Source organism: Cetorhinus maximus, chromosome 10, assembly GCF_964194155.1.
Source record: "Cetorhinus maximus chromosome 10, sCetMax3.hap1.1, whole genome shotgun sequence".
Lineage (NCBI taxonomy): Eukaryota > Metazoa > Chordata > Chondrichthyes > Lamniformes > Cetorhinidae > Cetorhinus > Cetorhinus maximus.
The window spans coordinates 82,183,234-82,200,702 of record NC_135888.1 but is presented as its reverse complement, the minus strand read 5'-3'; the positions used below and the strand labels follow the sequence as shown (position 1 = coordinate 82,200,702).

The 17,469-nt window shown below is 38.9% G+C and overlaps 1 protein-coding gene and 1 pseudogene across 2 annotated transcripts in view; one reads left to right on the top strand and one right to left on the bottom strand.

The window, feature by feature from the left end:
* The window catches only part of stk10 (serine/threonine kinase 10), a 123,873-nt gene that overhangs the window by 17,466 nt on the left and 88,938 nt on the right, over positions 1–17,469 (bottom strand). The window contains exons 8-13 of one of the 2 annotated variants that reach the window (XM_078550690.1): positions 11,984–12,118; positions 10,154–10,840; positions 8,364–8,494; positions 7,850–7,973; positions 6,025–6,204; positions 2,853–2,945 (exon numbers count right to left, since the gene is read on the bottom strand). In XM_078550690.1, the coding sequence (XP_078406816.1) occupies positions 2,853–2,945; positions 6,025–6,204; positions 7,850–7,973; positions 8,364–8,494; positions 10,154–10,840; positions 11,984–12,118 (1,350 nt within the window). The remainder of the gene's footprint in view (positions 1–2,852; positions 2,946–6,024; positions 6,205–7,849; positions 7,974–8,363; positions 8,495–10,153; positions 10,841–11,983; positions 12,119–17,469) is intronic. The other variant, XM_078550691.1, reaches the window with a different exon arrangement.
* On the top strand, positions 12,463–15,053 carry LOC144686099 (filamin-A-interacting protein 1 pseudogene; annotated as a pseudogene).

The window sequence follows — 17,469 nt, the reverse complement described above, 5'->3', positions numbered from 1 at the left end:
TGACTGGCAGTGTTTCGGCAGATGCATCTTGGAAGCAACACAAACGGTCGAGAAAATTTGTGGTTAGTGATGTTTTGGTGTTAAACCATCAAAAATCAGTTGCGTGCAAACTTCCTTGATAGAAAGTGGCACAGTTCCACTCTCACGCTGTTGATATGCTGATAAGTTTCACGGAATTTCAGGAAAATATTCGTCTGACAATGTGGCAGAGAAAATAGCTTTCTTAACTGGAACTCTCCAGTGTTGGTTTTTGGTTAATCCTGATGTTAATACAAAAGCATTAACAATTGACACTTTTCAAAACAATTTGTTCCCTGAAGATATCTGATGGGGATATTCAGCTAGGGCGGTACAGCACACTTTACATAAAGTGAATATGCACACCTTTGAGAAAAACTGAGATCAGTTAGTTTATTAGCCACTTAGATCATGAGGTTGAACTGAAACGCTAGCAAAAATAAATTGTGTCAGCACCTTCACCCGTCAAAAAGATTTGTCAAATAGGTACAACCCTTGGGGTAGCGCTCCAATTAGTACACCAAAGATAAAGAATAGCATCCACCTGTGTCAGATATCTTACAATAATAGTAGTAGGGTGTATCCCTATTATGCAAAGACATCACGAACCATAACCACATAATCAGAAACTGAGATAGGAAAAGTTCTGAAGTTTGGAAACCATGAAAACCCGGTCAAGGAGATAAAAGTAAAAACTGGAAATGAAGAGGAAGCAAGATTTGGCAACACAGGCTGCACGGACCAAGAAGCTGGATTTCAAGCACATGACAATACATTTAAGAAAATAAACTGCTTTTGCTAGTTTCAGTGTATGACCATTATGCTAGTTGCAGTGTATGACCATTATCCTAAAAAATTAAAATGAACTATGCTCCTTGAAAGCAAAGCTGGCTCACATACTATTTCAGAAACTGCTGCAGCAACCTGCTGGGAGAAATATCTTATTTCACCTTAAAATAATATATTAAGTATCTTATAAAGGTAGCTGGGATTGCTTTAAAAGTATAATTGATGATAAGTTAAAAATGGGAAAAAAATTAATGAATGTAAATATTGAAACAAAAACTATTATTACCTACTCGTGGGATGTGGGCAATGTTGTTTGGTTGCTTTCTTCCTTCATAGTCATTGAAATGGTGAAATATGAAAACAGGGCATTGAGAGTCGACCACAATGTGGCACTGGGGCCTTGTGTACACTACTCTTATTGGGGCGACAGACTCCCTTCTTTCCAAGGCATTTGTGCATCAGTTGAGTTTTTAAATGACAATCTGGCAGTTTTCAGTCCTTTGCTCAGGTGTCAGCTCAAATGATTAGCTTTCTTTGATTGACCTTTGCAATTTACCAACAGCTACTGAGCTTGAGTTCTGGATCTCAGTATCAGCATCACTATCCTACCATGTGCAAATACTCTTTAAACAGGAATATGTTCAAGCTCTTTTTCAGCAGAGAATTAAAAATACGGGAGTTTACTTAGTGGAATAGTGGCAAATATTCATAATAAAAAATTCTAATTAAAAATTGCAAAAAAATCAGATTCCTGTTCCTAATTTAGTGATATCAATGCCAATATCTACAATTTATGCATCCCAATTAGGGCAGATATCTTTGCCACATTTCCAAGGCTTGGCATTGAAACAAGATGTGTTTCAAGTAGCCCTGGTACACAGAGTCCAATCTTAACACTCTCCGTCCCCCCGACCCCCCCCACCAGCCCTCCATGCCTCCAACATACTCTCAAAAAATGTGATTTTCACTGCCTTCAGAGCAAATATGATGCTTCAAAAGCTTTTCAGACCATCTTTAGATTCTTATTGTGAAATATGATTAAACGTACAAAAGTATCCTTGGCAATTGCATCAATCATTATTTTTAAACTCCAGTTCAGCCAGCATATTTCTCAATGAAGGGTACATGAAATTAAATGGATGGACGATGCGGGAGCCATATAAAGATTACTGCAAAACTTTTAAACATACCTCCAAACACAAGGCTGTCCATTGTAGAAATGTATCTGCAATACATCAGTTCTCCAAATACAATCAAACATTCAAGTGTACATAGATAAATGATCCCCAAAACAGACTTCTACAGGTCAGTTTGTCCAAAACCAATTGCGTTATCTGTTGTAAAATTGGCATGGTAGTCAAAGCACTTAAAAACACCCCACCCGCAGATGCCACCATTGCTGTTGTTAATGCAACAATACACATATACCACACGAAAAGCACAAATAAGGAGTTATGAAGAGCAGGATTCAAACTTGAGTCTTCAAGCCAAGAATCCAATATTTCAGTGTTATCATTAAGGGTTGCTTCTAATCTATTTTTAATTGCACTGAGTTCAGGTCTTCCACAGGACTAAACTAAAAGGCCGGTTTCTTCATTACAAGATCAAGACCTGAATCACAATTTCAAACTTATCCAAGCTTCAGCAGTGAAAGCTGGACCAGAACCAAACTCAACTTATAAAAAGGTAATTTTGGGTCTTTACATAAAACCAGGGCTTTTGAAGCATCAAGGCAGATAATTTTTTTCAAGGTTGTGACAACAGAACAATTTTTTTTGTGGTAGAGGAGGATTAAGTTAGGAAAGAATATCCAGGTCTGTATAGTGGGTTAGATTTGTAGCAGAGTTAGTCACCAGATGTAATTCTTTTTTAATAAGCGGCGTTAGGGAAAGCAAATGAAGAGTTTGTTTTTTAATCAGTAGTTGAGACAAAGAGATGGAAGAGTCCAATGGGTTTTGGCCAATTCAACTCGAGAATGGCTGGAAGCAGCTTACTTATTCAATTTTAGGCCCTTCTAATTCATTGTTACTATTTACTGCTGCTACCTGTGTTTGTTTCTTCTGTGCATATTCTCCCATTTTTTGTTTCATGTTGTCTCTGCGTTGGTTTCTGGGAAGTTTTTCAACTTCACTCTTTACCTAATGTACAACAAGAAAGTACATATTTTAACAGTTAATCTAATAATCTGCATCAAATGCAGAGATTTCAGGATCAAGAATAAGAGTGCCCAAGCTATGTATGAAGCAGATGTGTACTTAGCTTTTGCTATTCAGTTGTGGCTAAGTAAAATAAATTGTAAAATGTATTTTGATTTTCAATTGCTTTATAGATGATATTTGATTGTAGTTCAGAATCCGTTCACAGTGAACACTTAAATTACACTGCCTGGGTAGAAATGCACTCTTGCAGCCAGGAAGATAAGTTCAGTAAGGGCTCAGGAAGTCCAAAAGACCGCTGAGGTTTTTCTAACCTTTGTCTGACCACTCAATAGGCTTAAACCTCACATGCTGCAAAGTTGGGACAGTGCACATGGCACACCCCCACCCAAGAGCAATCACACGCCCATGTTCTGGAGTCGCATCAAACCCAAGTTTGTAGTGATGCACAAATGGCAGTAAAATGGAACGCATGATAACATACATAACGATACAGTAAAAAAGTGTTTTCTTTTTGTTTCTTTCTTGAAGGGATGTGGATCCTGCAGAGAAGTCATGCTTCAAAATAAAACTTGGTGGCCTCCTACAAAGGAAGCATTTCACCATCCCACGTTCCTCTTACAAAATATACTCTATAATGGATAGTTTCCTTCAATGTGTGTTCAATTGCAATTCATTTCAAAAATGTTTAATAGTACATTTCAGCCAATTAAAGAAAATGTTCTGCATGTTATTAAAGGTTGAAAAAAAAATTCCTGATAATTCTCCCCCCCCCCCACAGTGGTCCATTGATACTTGAACAGTTATCATATGGACATTTTTACAGGAAAAAAATCAGAAAGCTAAGTGAAGAGCCAAAGCCCATAGTGAATCATGGTTGAAGAGAATTGGAGATAAATCTAGTAGTAATTAGCCAAAGGCTATATCTAAATTATCAGAAGAACAGATTAAGGGAGGCCATGAAGTCCACAGTTTTGAAGTTGTTGAAATGAACGAAGCAGGAGACCGTGCGTCGAGTCTCGACTTCCACATAATAAGGATGAAGGGAGGAGGAAGTGTGTTTAGGACAGCATATTTGCAGCTCAAAAGTAACAAGTAATAAAGTCACATACAGCGACGGTCAAAGTGATATGATGAGAGAGAAAGACATGAGAAAAGCTGGAGGCAAGAGGTGAGTGAACAATCACAGAACAAACCAGCCTTTTCTTGCTTCCTGTCGGGAAGCACAAAATGGGTTAAAAGAGCCTCTTCAGGTGTGAGAATCTCCTCTGCTACAAGTATTTCTTTGTTCAAGAGTGGTCAAAATGCAAAATCTGCTGTCACAGATAGCATTAGAATATTTAAGGGAAGAGATGCATAGAAGGGAGAAGAGAATAAAGGAACATGAGCCAGAGTGAAGAGTTAATTACAGTGGGAGTAGACTTGTGTGGAGCATAAATGACTGCATAGACCTATTGTGCCAAATGACCTTTTTGTGCTGTACATTCTATGTATTCTATGTACATTCCTGGTGTAGGATTGAAGACAGCCAGAAGCAGGACATTTCTAAGGTTTGTGTGCGACTTGGAAGAAAGCTGCAATCTGAATAAATGGATTAGTTATTTTGCATTCAAAGAGGTACCCACCTTTCTACCATACCCTAGGTAGGATTTCTGTGCAGGCAATGATATTAAGTTCAGTATCAGGCAGTATATCATGGTGTACCACACTTACCATTACCCTTGTTTGAATGAGGTGCTCCGCAATGGCAAAGTATGGCATATTTTTACCAATGGGAGACTTTCCTTAAAAAATCTTGTATCTCCAGTCACGACTGGACTTCAGCTGATGTTCCCAGCATAGGAATTTATTATTATACCACGAGAGCTTCACGACCAGGGATACTGGCCACATTCACTGGGAGTGAACAAGTCTATAGTGCTGTATTATCAGTACTCTCTTCCCCCGACTCCGAGGATCCCTCAGAACCTTGCACCCTTTCATGGGAGCTATTGTTAACGATGAAATCTTTGCTGACATGGAATCAAGTATCTAAACTTTTGATCGGTATAGTTACAATTACTGCATTATTAAAGGTAGTTATAATAATTAGTTTGTATATCTCCTGTAAAATTTCCCAATTAAAAAGGATCTAAATAGTTATAAGCATAATGCATTTGCAGGAGGGTGTTGCGTTATCTTCACACTGATATCCCATAACCTACATGTTTAGGCATGCTATGACACAAATGGAGGTCAGGCAACCCAGGGAAGGATGGAAAATCATAGAAAGTGTCCCTTCCTCCCGTCAGCTGCTCTTGTACACATTAAAATAGCCCAGCTATGGTGAAACACTGCCAGAGGTACAGGGCAAATAGTTGGTCTACTCGTATGTCTTTGATACAGGGCATCCAAGCATCGAGAAAAATACAAGAATTGCAAACAGATTACAAGATACTAATTCTAGTCGCTGAAAGGTTAAGATGTGTTATGTGATCTGCAGCTCTAGGGTAACATTGTCATTAAACCAAGTAATCACGGTGTAAAAAGGAAATTACAACACTTTTCAGGTACAAAGATCAAACATACATGACCACGTACACATTAACAGGAAACCTTACATTCTGTACACTTTAACATTTTATTTGTTTTAACTGGGAGGTTAGAAAGAATGAAATCAGCAAAATATCAGAAACAAAGTTACCAAAAGATAAGTTATCTAGCAAAGAGTAGTTTCAGTACACAGTTCACTAAATTCTCAAACAATATCAGCAAGAATTTAAACCCGAAGTCCGTTGCTCATGAGTAATGCACACTGCCTGCACTTGGGAGTTTAAGTAACTTGCAGGCTTTGTTTAGTTTTTTTTTGATGTACTTAATTTATGAAAAAGAGAGCTTCAGAGGTCATGGACAGATTGGACTTTCTAGTTTAAACAACTGCTATAAATACTCATCTCAAATATACATGTTAGAAATGTAGCTCATTGCAATTACATTTCAAGTTTTAACACAATTTCCATGCAGGTTTGCTGGAAATCTTTCAACTTGACAAGGTACTTTATCATAATTTATTAATCTTTACCTCTTTCTTCTGAGTTTTCAACTGATCAATGAATTTGGAATATTCCTTTTCTTGCTCAGCTTTGATTCGTTTGGCCTCATCGCGTAAGCGGTTTGTGTGTTCCTGTTCCATTTTCTCAATCAGTTGCTTTTGCTGTCTTTCCAGATTTTCCAACTCCGTGTCAAAGAACTTCTTCTTTGCCTGCAGACAAATGCAGTTAACTGTTCAGACAACATTTATTATTGGAAATGAATAATTGAGAGAAACAGCCCGTTCAGGTTGCTGCAGTCCTGCAGGCTGCACCGCCAGCCTTCAAAATCGCTAATAAACTTTCCACTCGCTGCTGATACAATCCTAAAATCCCTCCACCTCCCAGCCTCTGCACCCAGGGAGGTTGGAGGATGAGGCGGGTGCAGTGGCTGAATCTGTTCCCGTGTCACCCCCATCATCATTTGTTAATGTGTTGGAAGCACTTGAGGCAAATGCAGGGAGGCTCTCCTCTTTAAAAGTGACCTGTAGGTTTATTTATCTCTTTTTTTTAAAAATAAAATGAAAGGTAGCATTTCAGAGTTTGTCTGATCACATTAAACGCTTGATTGATGGGGTAAGTAAGGGAATTTTCCCAAGTATGAAGTATTGGTGCAAAATTGTGTGAGAAAAAATAAGTTACCTTGTTTTTGTCGCCATTATTATTTAAAGTGCATTTGACGCAGATTTTACTAGAATCGGGGATGGTGAGGGAGGTGGGGGGCGGGGAATAAAGGGGCCGGGAAACAGGAGACGCAATAAAGGCCCATGGGGCAGAATCTTCGGCTCGACGAGTGGGGGCGGGGCCCACTCGCTGAGGCGTAAAATGATGTGCTGTAATGTCAGGCATGAGCCCCGACGTCACCGCGCGTCATACAGATTTTCAGTTCGGCGGGCGCACACCCAAGTCGGCTGCACACCCGAACTGTCAAAGGCCTATTAAGGCCAGTTAACTCTCAATTAAATCAATAAACTAAGCTGCCCGTCCAACCTTAAGGTTGGTGGGCAGGCAAAGAGGCCAGGCGGCCTTTGCATTTTCCATGGAACCTCATCCACGAGGTTTCATGAAGGTTTTTAAAGTGTTGTAAAATTTTTAAATAAAATTAACAGACATGTCCCAGCTCATGTGAGTTTCACACAAGGGGACATGTCTTAAAATTTTTTTTTTTTTTTCCATTATTAAATTTTTCTGCACTTAAACTAATCTCCCTGAGGCAGCTCTCTGCCTCAGGGAGATTTCTGCACTCTTTCGCGCGCATGCGCAAAAGAGTGCAGGCCCCGACTCAGGCAACCCCCCACCACCTGCAAGGGGAGTGCTCAGCGCTTCCGGGTGCACGTCACGCAGGGAGGGCCTTAATTGGCCTGCCCACATAAAATGGCGGCAAGCAGCCAATCGCAATCGGCATTCAGCTGCATCCGCTCCCGCCCAACCCCCACCCTCGACGGGGAGAAAATTCTCCCTATGATTTCTCTCCAGGGCTCGAGTGACAGGGCTAGTATTCCAATTGCTTTTGCCACTGTTCGTAGACCCTTGCCTAAAAAAAACTTTCAATGACCACCGTACACCTATTGCCCAACCCTCCCAAATCCATATTGAAAAGAATCTGTGAGGATGTTGTAAGCTAAGTGTGGGCTTCCATATTTGCATAGTAAACTCTTGGACAGATCATGAGAATGATCAACATAATCAGGTGGCTAGCTATCTCTTATGGAAAGTTGGTTTTGTTCACAAAGGCTATTACACAATCTTGAGTCTCATCATCCAAATGACAAAAGGCAAATGTTTGAAAGGAAAATGAGGCATTAGGACGAATCATACATTCATCTCCTGTTCAAAACGACGAAGCATTTGCTCTAACTGCTGTTGCGATTTGAAATTGAGTAGAGTTTGAGCCCGGTGTTCCTCCTTCTGAAGTAACCGTAACTCTCGCAGCTCCTGACGCCTGTAGATTTAAAAAGAAAATCAACGATTATACAAAGCTTTCACCTGATGTACTATAGATCAGGCAATTTTTGCATGAGCCTTATTTTCCCTAATTTCACTGCTCAATTTTGCCACAAGAATGCAACCATAGCTAATTTTTAAAATACTAAGAGATCATGTACAAAATTAAAACCATGCAATTTTTTTTTCTATTCAGCTTTTTCTTGCAAAATCTTTGCCAATGATCTATGATAATTTCTGCAGTTCCAATTATACTATGCAAAATCACAGATTTGCACAAGCAGATCAAAGGCAAAGCCTTTAATTGGAAATAAAATGTTCTAAGTAAGTTATTAGAAGCTATTCATTCAATAGCTATAAACGTTAGATGAAAAATGTTTTCACATGCCTTAGGAATCGCATTTCCTCAGTTTTCTTCTCATCCTCCCCAATAATTTTCGATGTAGTGACACTCACTTCCACTCCATCTACAACAAATTTTCTCGTTCTTTTCAGAGTCTTGTTGTTTGCCTTGTTGCCCTACACAAATACACACCAAAAATATTAGTTTTAAATTGCACAAAATGAAGCAGACTTGACTGGTTAATTCTCCAGTTAAACATGGAACATCTATTTTTATAGCACTTGAGGTTTTCATAATTTTGACATAATTTTGTAAACATAATACACCAAGTACGATTGTTCATATTTTATCATGAGAGATGTTTGTCCATGGGTTCATTTCTCTTACACTGCCTCTATAAGCATCAAGGCCAGAAGCCAGCACAATTGGAGTTATATATAGTTTAATATCTGTGGACAATTAACTCAATTTTATTGCCCAGTTGGCTTTGCTTACTGAAAACTATTGACTCAAATTACTGGACAACAGTGAAAACAGTTATCATTTGTTTTGCAAAGTCAGAAAAATTAACAGTAAATGTCTGAATTTCCAATGTGCACTGTCGGTGACCAAAGCTTCACAAAATTACTCTTCAAGCCCACCTTTGCATTAAAATGTTAGGCCTTTCATGAGAAATACATTTCTGCAAGCAAGCTGTCAATAGATTCTCTGTGCCTCATATAACCATTTGTCAGATCTTTTTTAGATGGTCTTTTGTCAGATGCATTTTACAACCATGAGACTGTATTGCACTGAAGAAAAGAGACTTGTGATGAAACATTGTGGACCAATTTGTAGGTCTTACATTTATCATTTAAAATTTATGGTAATCCTGTCATTTTTAAAATTTGACATGGCAGCTGAGACATTTCCTTTGGCTTAGTGCTCCCTGATCCAGGTATGCATTAGATTATGTAGTACAGGATACGAATTGCAGTCATACTAATCTTGGGGTGCTTAGATTGCAGGTAAGGCTATTTTTCTTTCTTGTCAGCATTCTATGCAGCTTACTTCATAAGATGATTTATTGTTTAACTATGTCACTGATCATTATTGATTGATATTTATCTGCAAAAGAACTCAAGGTATAAAACTTGAGAATCTTTCAGTTTTCAGCCATTCTGGCATTGTGGTCAATATACAATCAAATGAGTAGAACTCCACAAGCATTTAGGGGTCTTGGTTTCTACATGTGGCCCCTTAAAACTGCATTCTGTTTACCATGGGCAAGAACTCAAAGCAACTGTTTTATTTTAAGATATTGAAAGAAGCTGGCAGTTGCTTTGCTTGATCATTCATTGTCATTTGGAGAAAGGCTACAACTAGATAGGGATAACCCTTAGTACCCTACATCCAGATCTTACACGGGCTGAAATAAAAGTGGAAATAAACTTGATCGGTTACTATAGCTACATAAGTTCCGGTGTTCAATGCTTTCTGCCTTCCAGATTTATGGAAAATGTAATGACAACATTAGATCAATGCCAAAGTACAATATTATGCTAAATAACATATATTAACACTGGACTAAGAAACCCAAGAATTATATTCCCAGATCTCGAGTCTGGTTCACTAAAGGGGAGTCTGCTTGAATTAATGAAAAAAGTAAAAAAAAAACACAATTATGACATTTATTAGAAATTGCAGTTGCAAATATAATTTGTTGTTATTGATCTAATAGAAGGAAAATACTTTTCAAAATTAAAAGAATTATAAACATACATTGTTGTGTCAAGGCCAGTAATAGTGAATTTCTTAATAATACTAAACATTTTGTCGAGAACAAAATTTCTTACCCGTATTGATAAAGAACCACCTTCCTTGTTTAAAGAGAGATCAGCTGAAAGGGAAATGTTCAAATCAATGCTATCGGAAGCAGATACGCTACCCGAATCTGAATCTCTCCTCGACTGTATGTTGGCAGAATCTACTGCTCCATTGAGTGCCAATGAATCTGGAACCAGAGCGACCTGTTTATCAGATTTATTTTCTTTTGTTGTTTCAGTAAGCAATTCCTTCTCATTCTTTGAATCAGCAGGGTCCTCAGAAATTGGTATGTCTCTTGGCTGGAGAGTCCCAGAATTGTCTGTCAAATTTTGTGGCTGTTGTTCAGTGGAATTCTGTTCTGATACCTCGTTCACTTCTGAGGTTTGTGCAGAAGCATTTATGGCCTCATTTGATTTTCCATCATCAGTCTCCAAGTCCATTTTAGGCTTGTCCTTTGCACATGGGCTAATTTTACTGTCATCAGTTCCAGAGTCTGAGCTGATAGTCTTCACTGAGTTCTCGCTCTCTGCCTTGTCACTGTCACTGCTGCATATACCCTCATCCAATAGTCCTTCACTGGCCTTATCAGTCTGATCTTTTGTAACTTCAGAAGCAGCACTGTTGGTTTCTAAAGGCTCTAGGATTTTTGGAAGTTTATCTGCTTCCAGACTGATTTGGCTCAATTCAGAAAGACCACGTGTGTGACCTGGAAAGGGCTAAAGAACAACACTTGATTTTATTTAGGTAGGATTTCAACCAATTACTACTTCTAATTGTAGAAAGTCTGACAGTAGGTTTATTGCATTTTGTTTGCAAGATGAGAATAAAGTTTTGTTTACAATATACAGCATTTTTGTGCAACACAGTTTCTACTTCACATGATAGAATTACAACCCTAAATATAACCTTTTCAATGCAATATCTGCACATGGACTTTTAGTACTTTAGAAGTCATATTCACATTATAATACTGAATATAGTAAAACAGAATTAAGCATGCATGAGACTAAAGTCTCAGATGGAGCATTTATCTAGCTAAACTTGATTTGGTGGAAAATGACTGCACTGCAGACAAACAGGACATAAATTATAGAATGACGCAGCAATGAAATAGGCTATTTAGCCCATCTTTGAAAGAGCTATTTAATTGTCCTACTTCCCTGCAGCCCTGAAAGTTTTCCTTTTCAAGTATATATTGAATTTCCTTTTGAAAGCGACTATATCAAATCTGCTTCCACTACCTTTTCAGGCAGTACATTCCAGATCATCATAATTTGGTGCATTAAACAAAAACTTACTTCTTCTCTGGTTCTTTTGCCAATTATCTTTGCCAGTTATTGCCCCTGCTGCCAATGGAAAACAGTTTCTCCCTATCCAATGTATCATAATCCCTAACAATTCTGAATGCCTCTATTAATCTTCCCTAACCTCTCTACTCCGAGAACAATCTCTGGCCTCTCCACATAACTAATTATTTCATCCTTGATAGTCAAATCTCCTCTGTACCCCCTCCAAAGCCTCAACATTCTTCTTAAGCTGTGGTGCCCAGAATTCGACACAATATTCTAGCTGAGGCCTAACCAGAGTGATAAAAGGTTTAGCTCAACTTCTTTGCTTTTGCAAATTATTATAAACACTTTTTAAAATGGATTCTCTCAAATATATAAAGCAAAGTAAATTACACTGTCATTTCAGTTTTAAATAATAAAAACTGCTTTCAAACATACTCCGAAGATTGCCTTATACACACCCCTGTACAAGCATGCCAGACTACATCAATGCAGCTTTGTCTTACCCTGGCTCAGATTTAGAATTTAAACACAATTCTAAAAGTAAATGATATTTCAATTTGCACTTACTGATAATGGTTCTGATGAGTCATCATCTTCTGCTTCCTCTCTATTGTCTTCTATTTCCTCCATCACTTCAGCTTTTGCCTCTGCCACCAATTCCCTCAGTGGTTTATTACTGCTGACACTGCTCACAAAAGGGTGCTGTTAAAACAAAGATTATATTGACTATATTAATTCAGTTGCTACTACGCACAACTGCATCGCATGAACTTTTGGACTCCACTCGATTGCAATTTTCACACAGTTCTAGATTGTGTTCTGCTCAGTTTCTTTTTGTGAGGGATAGTTTTAAGAATAAAGTGAATAACAACAGGTTATTCCATCATTGAGCATCACAAAAATGAATACTTTCAAACTCTAATTAAGAGACTGCTGCAGGAACATCAACCTCCACGCCCCTCCGCCCATAAAATAAGGAGTAGATCAAAATCAAGAGTTGTGCTCCTGTTAAAAAGATGCAATGGCTTCATAAATTGCACATGTGAATGACTTTTTTTGATAATTCCGTAAAAACACATACACATCTACCCACATTCTCACTCTTCTAGTTGTGATTGTAGGTTAAAGACAAAAATAAACCACACAGGCACTTTAAGACTACATTAATAAGCAGTTAAACAGAACAATGCATAGTATTTACACAACTGTGGGAACAGACATTTGATGTCAGCATAATTCATTCTGTTCAAATTGACCAACATTATTCATCAAGGAGTTTCAATCTTGATGTCCAGTATGATTTAGAAGGTTCTCAATCCATACTGCTCCAACAACACATAGTTACACTGGATGACAGAGTGAGCCTTCAACTTACTGCTAGCATTTTTGCTTTTGAGGTGAGGTGCAGGGTACAAACTCCACTTAAGACAGTATTAGTGAGTAGAGACCGCAGATTCAGAAATCTGGGTTGGCATGCACAGATACTCGCATCAGTACGGGTGTCCAGCTCGCAGGAGCAGGTTTACAATATAACACACTGTGCCACGGCATGGGGCCCCCTCAAGCAACAGGGGAGCCCCAAAGTGATGAGTGAGTGAACTGTTGGAAGTACCATCTTTCAGCTGAGTCATTAAACTGTCTGCTCAGCTGTATACAAAAATATCTAGCAGTTTCCCACCCCCTCAAGACACTAAAACAAACCATTGCGGGAAGTTGAGGCAGAACTCGGGCACAAGTCTGCCAAGTCTTTGCAAGAGCATGACAGGATGGTGACCAAACTCACCACCCAAGAATCTCAGAACCACCAGTTATGGCAAAAGCTGTCCGGTCTGAACCGCTGACTTGAGAAGTTGCAGGAAGCCAACAAAAGTCTACAGAAAGCAGAGGAGTAACTTCAGGAATTGCAAGTTAACATTAGCCATGGGGAGTGTGGCAACTCCAGCCTCATGGCTGAGGTGGAAAACCTGTGGAAGCGAGTACTGGAGACGGAGGGTATGAATGAGGAGATAACAAGGAGGAAGATCAGGGTGGAGAACCGAAGAAAAGATTGAAAGAGGAAGAGCTGCAGAGTAGGAACTTGAAACTAGAAATGGAAAAGCTACGGAAAAGAACGGTTGATCTAGAAAAACTGGAAGGCATTTTTAATAAAAGCAAATCGGAATGTTCCCAACTGCTTGTTATTTTGGATAAAGAGAAGAATCTGACCAAAGACTTGATCAATGAGTTGGAATTAGAGAAAGGCCGAGTGAAAGAACTCAAATCGTCAGAAGTTAGACTGGGGAAAAGTGAATTCATCTTGAAAGATGACTTGACCAAGTTGAAAATCCCTTACCGTGATATTGTTGGACAAGAGGAGAGGTGTCATGAACAAATTAAATCAGGAAGAGCAGAAAGTTAATGACTTTAATAACAAGCTGAAGCAGGAACAAAGTAAAAAAACACAGGTAACAGAGAAACTGATTGAAGAAAGCAAGAAGCTTCTGAAATTGAAATTGGAGGTTGAGGAGAAAGTATCCACCCTTCTCAATGAAAGGGATGAACTGAAGGCGAAACTCAATGAAGAGCTAAAGTCAAATGATTTGAACTTTCGAGTTGGCTTGAAGAAGAAACTTGACTGCGTAGAGGAGGCGGAAAGAAACACACTCCAAAACAAAGCCAAGAAAGAACTGGAGAAACTTTCAGGAGACACTCGGCTGGACGATAACAAAATTAGGAGAGCTAATGCTGGAATCACAGCGATTGAAGTCTCGATTAAAGCAATTGGAGGTGGTTGAAGGTGATCTAAATGAAGACTGAGGATGAGTATGACCAGCTTGAGCAGAAGTTCAAGAGCGAACAAGACAAGGCAAGGCAAACCTCCTGAGCAGGAAGAAATCAAAAAGCAGATGACCAAAGGCAAGGCAATGGAGGAAAGTGAAACCCTGAACCAGACTGGGGCTTGGAATCAGTTAAGAGTTGAAGAGGCCAGAACTCGAGAGCTGGTGGCAGAGGTCCAAGCACCGAGGGAGAAAATTCATGAATTCATGAAGGAAAACCAGCTTTCCCAGCTGCTGGTTGATTTTTCGGTTCTAAAAATTCCAACAGGAACAGAACAAAAGCAAAGACATGAGTCAAGAGCTTGTGAGCTTGGTGAAGGAGCTGGAGCTGTCTAAACATATAGTCCAGCACTCAGGCCATGCATGAACGGTAGAAGAATGACAGATATCCCAGTGACATCCACTACTGTACAGACCGACGGTCCAACCAATGGCATGGGAGAGAAGACAATCCTACTCGATTTATATGGAAATCCGTACAAGAACAAACCCATCTGATGAGCAATTGCCGGAGAGGGGTCTTAAGTAGCCCCTGGAGTGACCCTCGGTGTTGGAGCGGTATCCACCAGCTGCAAACGAGTTAAATCTCAGGAGACCTTGGATTCCCTGGATGATGGAGGAAAACGGACAGCACAATGGGCCTGCCTGAGAAACCTGCCCAAGTGAATGGTAATCCCCAAGCTAGGGAGGTGATACTGTCACAGAAACGGGGACAACCACTGCATGTTCGGGTCACTCCTGACCACAGGAATAGCATGGCCACACAAAATCACCAGCCCATTTGCCAAAACCTTGTTCTCCAGACACAATTTGCAGCTTGATGCGGCTGGAGCGAAGGGGAGGGAGAGGAAAAGCTTGGGGGGGGGGGAGGAGGATTCACAGTCTGGTGGGGGAGCAGGTGGCCAAAAATTGAAGCTGAGCATAGGGCACAGCTAACTGTAAATCCACCACTGCCTACTCCCCTTCATCGCATGGGTTTTTGGAGCCAATAAAACAATACGTAGGGTGGAACAAACCACTTTAAATCAAATAATATGAGAATGGTTACACCAAGGAGGATTTACATTGTGGCCCATTAACCAACCTGCGAATCCTTCCATTACTTCATACTATTGTCCGAGGGACGAGTCTGAATGTGTGAAAACAAACGTATTGGATATTACCAACCATCATTACATACATTCCCCATTTCAAAGAAAAACTTCAGCTAAGTTTTATTTCCTTTTAAAAACATGCCAGACACTTCCATGTTAACCTAAGCTAAAAATGGAATTTACTGAGCAACTAATATCCTCTATTAACCCATCATGTAGCACAGAAAACTGTAATTTTTAAGCTTTTCCTTAGTTTATCATAAAAAAGAAATTTTCTTCCATTATTACTATACATTTCTGTGAAACCATTTCTATTGTAGTTTGCACATAGTCTGTGTAGGCACAAGGGTGAAGGAATCTCTCAATCCTCAAAGAGATTTCAGCAATTGGAAATTATTTAGTAATTTGTTGAAAATCTTTCATTTAAAGCCAAAAACTTTTTTAAAAAATTCTACACATTTAATAAATGGACCTGACGTTGACAAAAGTTTTGATAGCATACCTGTTTTAGAAGATTCGTAAGTGCTAAATAATTCCTCCTGAAGAATTTAATCCACAAGAATCAGAAAACAAAATATTCCTCAACTTCTCAACATGTGTCTATGTTAATAAACTGTGTGAAATTTAGATGTGGTAGTGTAATTACAATGCAGATGCTGGTTTAACAGAGATATAACCTTTATGTTGGATTCTCAAAATCAAAATTTCCATCTTGAAAACATTGGCAGCGGGTCAACCGCAGCCATGATGAAGCCAGTGGTACCAAATCTCAAACAAATGCCGTTTGGCTGCTTGCATTGCTGCAATGCCCAGACTGGATTACACTAAAATTATGTAGTATGATTACCCCAAAAACTTGAAGAGCCTCTTTGCAAAAAGGAACAACACAGAAACTTTAAATCACCGTCAACAGAGACAATTGGTAAGGGGAAAGGATGAGACTCCTGGCAGATCGTTTATTTTCAGTGGAGGAAGTGTGATGTAGATGAAAAGTTAAAGTGAAAGTTTAGTTAACAATTCTCCCATCGCACTGCTCATGCTAAGTTAGAGGGTACATTTTTATGTATATAAAAAGGGACAATAAAGTTTCACCTTTAATACAAAGTATTAATCCATTGCCAAAGTATAGATTACATAATGCAATTGTTCAGTTGAATTAGGACTGTTACTTGACTAGAGGAATGACCCAATAAGGTATAACAGAATAAATGTGGCTATGATCATGTGAGAGGCTATTTAAAAAAAGGTTACATAAAGTATGTAGTGGTGTGCTACACACAACTTTTAACAGAGGATTGATCTTGTACTGGTGCACACGAAATGCCAATATCAAGTAGATTCATCAGATGAAGGAGGGTAAGAGGAAAAGGGCATTTCAATAAGGTGTAGATGTAATTTGGCGCATATTTTAAAGTAATATTTGATTATTGCCGCGATAAATTCCTATGCTCACATTAATGATGGAAACTGCCTAGGTAAACTAGACAGTGCAGCACTCTATTGGGGATGCAGTTCATTGAAGCAGTTGGAGGGGAGGGTGGGAGGGGAATGATGTATATACATACGAACATACGAATTAGGAGGAGTAGGCCACTTGGCCCCTCGAGCCTGCTCCGCCATTCAATAAGATCATGACTGATCTGTCAATACATCATGAGAAGCTTATAAAGGAAGCATCCATTACAAATGTAAATATAAGAATCAATAATGGCAAGTCTTAACAGGAAGCCATAGAGACTTTCATTAATACATAAAATTAAAAATATTTATACTACAGAAGCAAAGATTCTTTTAGTACTATTAAGGTAACATCTTTGTGTGATAAAGAAAATAACATGCCATCAAAAACAACTATTTTTCCATGTACTTAGGCTACCAATCAGTCCATTATAAAGTTAAACATGTATATGCAGTCACATCTACCAGAATTAGGTGTTGCACAAGAATGCACAAGTTTAAGCTTTCAGCTTGGTGTGTAATGGTGATATAAAGCATTCCTTAAGTGAACTCCTGAGAACCGAAATAAGCTCAACAGGGCTTTGTGCATTTTTAACCAATCTGTTTTCCTTTGTGGGAAGGCAAACAATCATTTGATTGACTGACAACCATGTTTGCTTTACAGGAAAATATATTCTTATACATC